Raw genomic sequence first — 9,986 nt, 5'->3', positions numbered from 1 at the left:
ATGGCGGTTGTGCCTGAAGTGAGGAATGTCCCGGCAAGTGTGTCGGTCTTGGTTTGCGGAGACTCGGTGGGACCCTCATGTGTTGACAGACTTTGTCGAGACGCGAATCAAGAGACCAAGTGCGGCATCCCTTACCAAGATAAAAGGAAGATTGACTTAGGACTCATCAATGCGAGTGACACCCTAATCTTTGAAAATTACGTGATGTATGCCTGAGAAAATATAAATGACGACGGCTTAATTAAAATTACAAGGTATCTATACATATCTCTCGAAATGGGAAAAGACTCAAATGGCGCGTAGGCCGACTCAAAGGACAGCTGTTGAAGCCGGGTTAGAGGATGGCATGGAGTCTCAGCACGATGCATGGTTTCGGTACTACAGAGACTGTGCTATGTAAGGATAGGGGCTTCCGATTCAAGGGTGTCAATTCCTTGAAATCGAGCGGGGATCTTTGGGGGCCTAATTGACTGTCCAACCGTGCGACGTACCCTTACTCGGAACCCCTATTTAAACTGTGTTTCCTAATATTGGTCGTGGGACGCGACCCATAGGTACCTGAAGCTAGTATGATATGCAATACGTGTGTGGGAAATAAAAGTGCGTAAAATAAATAAGCGGGAAATTGCGGAAAACTGTAAATAAACAAGCAAACAACGCAAACAAAAACGAGCCTGAACCCTCTAAGTGTCCCCATCGGAGTCGCCAAGCTGTGCGCACCCGAATTTCGTCTCGTCGGGGCACGCGTGCACGCGCTTATGCAACGTGGCTTGGGAGTGTCCACCTTCCCGGGGACGCGCGACGGACGCACGTGAGAATGAGTCGCCACTTGCCATTTTACGACCCGAAGATCGAGGGCCGGCAAGTTACCCGGGGTCTAGGGATACAGAATACACCTAATTGCTAAGGCATATGGTCTGCGAAACCCGAGGTTCCGAAATTCGAGGGTTCTATTACATGCGAGCCTATATCTCGCACGTCCTATCGGTACTCTAGTTTGTCTAGGCTTGCCATTTTAATTTAATTACCGCTTAATTAAGTTCCGCTCATCTTACGCATTTTGACACCGTAAATTCGAATAAACACTTCGACCGTCCACTCTCCGACCGGGATTTTTACATGAATAAATGTACAAATAAACCCTTACATTGTTCTCTCAAATGAATAAAATGCAAATTACAACAACTGAATCCCGGTCGGTTCGCGTTCGGTCATTATTCCACTCGTGCTCACCGTGTGGTTTAAAAAGACTGAAATTGAAATTATAGCAACGCGGGCTCAGAGAGTAGGGGGTCGGGTCCAACCAAACCAACGAATGGCGAAAGAGTCACGTGACTCTCTTGATAGCCGTAAGATCGGTCGAGCTCCCGGGTCATGTCCGGCCGTGACTTACTTTACCCGATCCGAGTCGTCTTCCACATAGACACTACTATAGGAGCGAAGCAGTAAGTCGAAACAAGACCGATTCCACACTCGGATTGCGCGCGCTAGGTGTGTGGGGGCGTTGGACCCCGTGATTGACAAGAGAGGGTGTCGGACCCTGTGTATATCGTATCCTAGGGATCCGGGCTCCACTTGCAATAAATAAACAGAAAACAGAGAGTTGTGTCTTTTAATGCCGTGTTTACGTGATTAGCCGATTCGTGCGGAATTTCGATCAAAATCGTATCTAATTATTCACATGTGCACATGAACAAGCAAAATTAGATACGATGGAATTTAATTTTATCAATTTTAAGTCCGAATAATTAATTAAACCAATTTTGATGTATTTAATTGATTTTATTCCCTTAAAGCCGAGTGAACATGAGATTGGTTCGTGTGAATTCGTTCTCGCTTCAAACAATCAGTTTTAATGTCGAGTAATTAAAAATGTTCCAATTCGTGCTTTCGTCGGTTTAATTAAAACACAATTATTATTTTTTTGTTCCATTTTTCCTATTTCCCAATTTTCAATTTTTTTAACATGACAAACACTAATTATCACCATAATCATCGAATTTATTCATAAATTGAGCCCTACGCATGCCACTAAGTCGGAATAATATACCTAGTATCGGTATAAATCGAAAATTAGGCGGTCGGACCGGCTGGAGGCGGTCGGACCGACTGGAGGCGGTTTGCACAGTGCAGACCGACTAGACGGGCGCTGGGCCGGCGAGCTGGGCCGGGCGCAAGCGGACTGGGCTGAACGAGCGGGAGTTGGGCCGCGGAAGGGAGCGCGGGCGCGCTGGAGCTGGGCCACGGAGGGGAGCTGGGCCGCGGAAGGCAGTGGCTGGGCCGAATCTGCTGGCGAACTGGGTCACGCGTTCCGGGCCGAACCCGAGGCGAGGCGGAACGGGTCGGGCGTCTGGACTGGGTCGGGTTGTCTCGGCTGGACTGGGCCGAACGAGCTGGACCGACTCGACTGGGTTGGACCTGCACAAACCGAAAAGATGGGCCGAGCCCGTGAGAGAAAGAACGCCGGATAAGACGAAGTTGGGCGGAGGAGAGGAATCCGGCGGCCGCGGACAGCGGCTTTCGCCTCTGGGTGCCGCGGCGACGGCGCGGAAGACGGCGACAAGCACCGCCTGGACTACGCCGTGCTCGGGATGGGCGTCACGAGGCTCGGGTCGGTTGAGATCGAGGGTAATTTCGGGTTTTGGTGAGTTTTTTTTTTTTAGTTTTCCGGCGATGGATTTTTCGAGTTCAATTGTCGAAAATCGGGGGAATTGAGAGGGGGAAATAGAGGGGTTTTGCTCTGGGGAGTGTCGCGAGTCCGTTCCCAGAGAGAAATCCGAGCGAGAGGGAAAGATTTTCGAGCTTTTGAGAGAGATCCGAACCAAGAGTCTCGAGAGAGAGAGAGAGAGAGAGATCGGGACCGTGAGGGGGAGATAGCGGCCGAGGGAACGTGCCGGGGAAGCGAGCGGTGGCGTGTCGGGCGAAAATGTCAACGGTGGCAGGCGGTCGCGGTGGGTGGACAACCGCGGCGTGTCGGAGATGGCAAAGGGACGTCAGTGAAAGAGGAGGAGAAGAAGAAGGGGAGAAGAGAAGAGAAGGAAAGAACGGCGGGGGCGGAAAGGAAGAGAAAGAAAAGAAGAGGGGGCGAAGTGGAAAGAAAGAAAGAGCAGTGGCGAAAATTAAACAGTCAGAAACTTCCGACCCGCGTCAGAAATTCTAACAGACGTCAGACCGGTCTGATGTCGATTTGACCGGTCTGACGCCGATTTGACCCCTCCCCCTCCCCGGCCTGATTTTTTTTAAAACAAATTAAATAAAAAATATCATCCTTTTGTTAGGGTGGACTAAAATGGGGTACTGACCCTAATGATGCAAGAAAACTGCAAAATCTAGAAAAAGCTTCACGAATCTTGCTCGAGCACTCCCCTTGAACATGAAAAGAAAATCAGGGGAACTTTCTGTTTGTATTTTTGTTTACAATTGTTTAATTATACAGTATGCCTTAAGAGTTCTTATGTATAACAATTTCAGAATACATATAGATTTATGAAGCAAAGTCTCAGAGAGTTGAAACGGATGGCAAAAAAACCAAATAGACTTGGTCTGGGGATTGAATGACACGATTCACGCCGTCAAGACAGCATAAGTTCATGTCAAGGCGAAGTCATGCAGTTTCCTATTAGGCATCATGTACTTTTACTTTTAACCCCTTTAATTTTTTTTTCTTTTTGATTTCGACCTATGTAGATAGAATGAAAAATGAACAGAATCGAAAATTTGGAAATCAAACACGCATAACGTGGATGGAAAGTCTATGAATATGAAGCTCGATAAAAAAATAGAATTGAGCTTAACATGTGACAATCTAGTATCTCTAAAGCAACTTCTCAAAAAAAAAATTCAAACTTATCTGCTCTATTATAGATGAATCAAAGGTTTGTGTTAAAAGGTAATTCGATGAATCAAAAATTTAAGAGTGTTCGAGTCTTGTGAATGCAAAAATCCTTGATTGGGAGAGTTTTATCCACCTTCCAGATTTGTCTTCTTTTCTTAGTGTGCTAACCTTGCAAGTCCATCGTGAGATGGAAAGTTGCAGGCGTGGGGGCGGATTCAGTGGCAGTTTTCTCTTGGATATTTCTGACTGTTAAGCCAGCCATTCGATTCCCCGAATCTCGTAGGCCGTACTACAATAGGGGAAGTTTGCTTGTTGTCCCTACCTTGTAGCACTTGTTAATTCCCATCAACGAAAATGAAACCGAAAAGAAAAGCATGACAGGTTCGAATGAATACAAAGAGAAAGAACAAACCTATCGACTTCAACTCTACGTGCAACTTTGTTCCCATCAGACTTTCACTAGATATTTACCCTGAAATAATGAATTCAGACACACAGTTCTCTGTACCTTTGTCATCCGGAATCCCATCTCCATTGCAGAAGCATAGTCATTTCTCACTATGAGGAGGTAAACCTTCACCTTCCACTTCTTCCCTTAGCAAGAATTGGCAATTGGTGCCGGCATGTCTTGAAACCTTGCACTCGGTGATCCTAGTTTAATAACATAGATGAAGATGCAGCAAGGAAGTGAGAGGGATGCGAGCATCTTAAATGACATGCTAGAAATTGCCGGCATGTAGTGTTAGAAAACCAATCACGTGCGCAGCGGAAACTTCAAATTCGATAAAAATTAGATTTGTCTCCTTGATGGGAAATCGTAAATTTGACATGCCATAGCTGACCCCAAGTAACGAGCACATATATTGGTATGAAATTCCATGATCGTTCAATTCTTCTCCCCCAAATGTGGCATGGTTCCTTATCTAAACTCAATTTTTGACGCCTCTCTTTAGTGACCAAAAGAAGATGGAAAACTATTGCAGGTGAACAATGCCAGGATTAGCGGAATTATTATAGATTTTAATGCCCTTACAGCTGCCGTTGAGCGTGTTGGTGGTTGGGTGAGTCTTTATGCGATGCTGCCTGCCTTTCCACTTGTAAAAGTGAATACAAAGAAAAATGAAAAGGAAGACAATCAAGTTTTCTCGACACACGTAATCACCATAATACCTTGATACTCTATTTGGTTTGCGAGTTACGTTTTTAAAATTAACTTTAACTTTAACTCTATTCCACTATATAACAAAAATCAACAACACAATTATTACTTTTTCCATTTTCTTTAATTTTTTTCACTATTCAATTCAATTTTTAATACTAAATTCTCTCCACTATTCATTAATTTTTCATAATTTAACAAACACAATTATTACAAACAAATTAAAATTAAAACTTAACTCTACTTAACTCTAAAAATCTGGCCTTGACAGAGTCAAAAATCTATTTGTCCTTTCGATATAGCCAAATAACCAGGAGTGGAAAAAGATGGAAACCCAGAATTACAAATTGGCCGTAGAATGCCTCGAAACAAACTACTATGGTGCAAAAAGGGTGACAGAAGCTCTCCTTCCCCAACTTCAACAGTCACGTTGTGCAAGGATAATGTCCTTGCACAACAGTCACATTGTGCAACAGTCACTACTCTTGCAGGTAGACTAGTGACATTCTAGACTTTCCAGATATATTCGGAAGTAACATATGCTTGAATTGTGGCCTTTTAATTTTGCATACTCATGATTCGATTTATCTCCTATAGTCGGGAATCAAGAGAACACAATGAACTGTTCCCCCAACCCGAGGTGTGGATCACTATTTTTCCCGATTTTTTTAGAAAAGAACTTACTTCATTATCTTTTTCAATTCTCAGAATATTCCTGGAAAATCAATCAAGGATTCCCTGGGGGACATCGAGAACCTCACAAGAGATCGAATAGACGAGATCCTCAAGGATTTCCTGGAAGATTTCCAGAAGGGTCAATTAGAAGCCAAAGGCTGGCCGGAGAACATCTCCGCATACAAGCTGTCGAAAGCAGCCTTGAATGCTTACACGAGGCTCCTAGCAAAAGAGTTCCCATCCTTCCCGGTGAACAGCGTTTGCCCGGGCTTTGTCAAGACGGACATAACTGGCAAAAATGGATTTCTAACCGCTGCTGAAGGAGCAGAGAGCCCTGTACACCTGGCTCTTCTCCCGGAAACCGGGCCTACTGGCCTCTTCTTCCACAGTAAAGAAGTTTCTACTTTCTGAGAAACAAAGCTCGTTATATATTATATAGGGCAAATTACAAAAAAAAATTCAAATTTTGTAAAATGTCTCAGTTTTGTCTTAAATTTTATTTTGTAACAAAAAAAACCATAAGTTTTCTAAAATGTCTCAAAAATGACCTTCGTTATAACTTCCGTCAATTTTTGCCTACGTGTGACTTACGTGGACTATTAAAGTGACCCACTAGCCTACGTGTGACCTATGTGAACTGTTAAAGGGACCTACCATCAGCAGCAAAAATTGACGGAAGTTATAACGGAGGTCATTTTTGAGACATTTTAGAAAACTTATGGTTTTTTTATTATAAAATAAAATTTATGACAAAATTGAGACGTTTTATAAAATTTGAATTTTTTTTTTGTAATTTATCCTATTATATATATAACGAGAAGAATTTATATTCTAAAGATAGGACATGTGACCTAGTACACTGCATGAGTTAAAGGTCAAGTAAAGGACATGCCCAGGGGAAATAAATGTCATATATCTTATCAGATGGGGAGCTGGACCGGTTGCCTGGGACGACCAATGCCCTGTCCGACATCGCCTACAGCTCAGAAGATCCCTCAAGGTGCTTCTCCTTGGCCGTCCATCCACCAGAATGGTTACCAAGCTCGGTCGGGTGCTCGAACACGATCCCTTGCACACTGTCTTCACTGGAAACCTGCAGTTGTTCTTCATCCCCTATCAATGATATATAGAACATACATCATCAATGACCGATAAGGGATTCATGGAAACATTACATATTACATATCAAATGAAAAGTGAATCTAGGAAACAATCACACATATGAAATAAGAATTGTGCTTTCCCATCTACACGAATTACCATAGTTAATTTAGGGGCGTTCGGTTAAGTGTAAAGTGAGGATTTTACGTTGTAAAGTTCAAACTTTACATCTTATTTTACAACGTTAGATTATAAAGTAGATTACGGTCATAGGACTCACAATCATCTCTATAAAAATAAATCATATATTATATTATCACATTTCCCCATAATCTAATACAATCTACCAAACACAATAATCTCACAATTTGACTTACAGTTCAGGAAGAAAAAAACCTTCAATGTTCACATTCCCTGTAATCTTCCAATATGGAGCAGCAAAGACACTATGTCAACTTAATTCTGCCTATGAAAAATCACATCGCTCCGAACAAATTAAAAGAAATTAAATAATAATTGAAATTAACCAAAGATGGGACAGGTGGCCACTGTTCGTTAGGTGGCCTCTGTCACCCACGTGCTGAGAGGAACATTGACTCCACAGACACGATTTAATTTTAAAAATAAAAAAGCCATTTTTTTATAACTTTTTCACTTTGGCCCTTAAAAAATTGTTAGAACCATTAAGAATTCAAGAGCATACCGAAAAAGCGAATTATTGGTTGATAGACCTCTAATCTTGTAATAAATTCCCTGGATTTATTTCTCTTGTTAGAAAGATCAAGTCAAACATAAATTCTTAGGCAGTTGGTATCATGACCTCGTAGATAACTTAGGTAGCTCACTAGCTAAATAAAACGATATAGTAGCAACTCAAATCCCGATTGGGTCCCACGTCACGTGAACTAAAAAAATACTTAATTCTGTGGCAGAGACCTAAAATCCACCCCGCTCAATACTCCTATTGCAAAGAATACGAGTAAATGATATAATATTATAAGAAGGGTAAAAATGTAAAGGAACTTATGTTTTCGGTTAGTGCCATGATAATGACTAATCCAACTCGAGTTAAGTTGGCCCACAAAAGTAAAACTATCTCAATTAAGGATTTTTTCTATTCACAACACTCGAATCAAAGACTATGCTTAAGGAAAACAAACAAATTTGAAGAAATTTTTTTAAAAGGGTTGTACTTTATAGTATATAGGTTTTTTGGGTGAAATAGTATATAGAATTTTTTTTTAAAAAAAGTCCAGATTAGGAATGACAATCGGCCATGTCAGAGCGGGTATTTATATGCCCAAGCTTGACTTGTGCCCGGGGCATGTAGACCCGCCCTGACTTGTGATCCACCCAGATTTACAGAACAATTTTTTTTTAAAGACACTCACTTAGCAAAATATGAGCAAAAATAACAGTTATATATATATATTTATATTGTATTATAAATATATAATAGACCATTTAAGAGGTAAAATAATATTAAAAGTAATTCTGCAAATACAAATTATTGTGTAAATATATTATATATATTTATATTATAAAAAATATACAGGGCACGGGGAGGGGCAGGCCAGGCCAGGGCAGGGCCCGGCGGATCTCACACAAGATCCATACTTGACTTTACCCCAGCAAAGGTTGGGTCTGACCTGCCCCAAACAGTTCGGACCAGGGCGAGTACCCTTAGGCCGAGTTAAAATTGCTATCCCTAATCCAGATTATGGGAATCATTGTTGTGAATGAATCTTCCTGGTGATTTTCATTGCATTAGACAGCTTAAGCCAGTCTCTCCTTTGTCAATTTTGGCAGTCCCCCTTTGAAGAAAATACTAGTCCTGTGCGGTGTAGATTATTTACTAACACTAGTAAATAAGCCTGGCTTCGCACGGGTAATGCCATGAGTTGTGAATTGAAACGGGCAATTCAACTAATAATTGGGGATAACATTTTTTACATGAATATTTTTGCATATATTATTAAATCAAATATCATTAGTATAATTGGTAAGTTTTAAGCAATTGCTCATCATAAAGTAATTCACATTTTAGAGCATGATCTATTGGGTCTGTCATAGATATACATAAGGGATTAAATATACTTGGATAAATTTTTCGTGAGATGTTTCTATTTTCTGTATATATATATATATATATATTAAAACATGATTTCTCCTGCTCGTGGGAAAATGCCACTGAGAGTAACCTCAATGGGTTTTTTAGAAAATATTTTTTCAGTCACAAGTTTGGAGAGATCCTGAGACCGGATTATCGAAGGAGTGGATGACTCCAATTCCTACCTGAATTTTATGTTTTCTTTTTCAAGAGCGTCTTTTTCTCTGAGGTAGGACTCAGAAAGCTCTAAGACTTTTATTCTTTCTAAAAAGAGGTTTTCAATTTCTTTTTTGAAACTCTCATTTTCTTTTTTCAGAACATCTCTCCTTTTTTCACTCTTTTTGATTTTTTCATTCAGAGCATTGTTTTTTCTTTGCATTGCTGCAAAGTGCTCTGTGAAATTATCAAACTCGACTAACCTGTTCTGGAGGAAGTCATGAGTTTGAGCTTTTTGGAGGGATAGCTCATGTTGCAGCGAATCGATTTTGAGGCAAAGTTCCTGCTGCAAGGTTGCTTTGCTGGTGCATAGTTCCTCCATGTGAAGGACTAATGCATTTATGATTTCCTCACCCTTTTGAGGATTCTTTATGGATGTCCATAAATTATCCAAGATGAGTTGTTGCCTGGGATCAGGCTTCCAAGCCGTGGGGCTGGAGTTTATCCGGAACCGCTTTTTTGGAGGTAGGTTTCTTTCTTTTTTGTTTCTCCGAAAAGGAGTTACCAGGGTCCTGGTCGAACAAGGGCTCATCCATTTTCTTGCAAGACATAAGAATGTTATTGCATATTTATGTTTAAATTTATTCTTACAGGAGCCTGTAAGATCAGGTGGCCTATGACCAACTCATAGTCCTCCCGGGTTTTTAAAGTGGAATTTATGTGCTGAAAACAGGGTTTTGAATCGCATGGAGAAGAATCCTTGCAATGCCTGTTAAAGAAAGCACACAACACATCGGACACAGGATGATCGATGAGGGCACAGATATTGTGGATATATGCAGTGAAGATACGATCCATGGACTTTGTTTCCCCGTCCTGTATGTCATTTTGTATTTTCTCAAGACTATCGTCTTGCCACAGTTCAAACAGTCATTTGTGTAACCACTCTT

The 9,986-nt window shown here is 41.2% G+C and overlaps 1 protein-coding gene across 1 annotated transcript; it reads left to right on the top strand.

The window, feature by feature from the left end:
* LOC116206532 ((+)-neomenthol dehydrogenase-like) lies at positions 1-6,105 on the top strand. Its single transcript, XM_031539340.1, has 4 exons — positions 1-51; positions 4,819-4,896; positions 5,297-5,485; positions 5,703-6,105. The coding sequence occupies exons 1-4, from the start codon at positions 1-3 to the stop codon at positions 6,078-6,080; spliced, it is 696 nt and encodes a 231-aa protein (XP_031395200.1). The 3' UTR covers positions 6,081-6,105.
* The last annotated feature ends 3,881 nt before the right edge of the window (positions 6,106-9,986 follow it).

The sequence above is a fragment of the Punica granatum genome, chromosome 1 (assembly GCF_007655135.1).
Source record: "Punica granatum isolate Tunisia-2019 chromosome 1, ASM765513v2, whole genome shotgun sequence".
NCBI lineage: Eukaryota > Viridiplantae > Streptophyta > Magnoliopsida > Myrtales > Lythraceae > Punica > Punica granatum.
The sequence above is the reverse complement of the archived record's forward strand: the minus strand, read 5'-3'. Positions and strand labels throughout refer to the sequence as shown.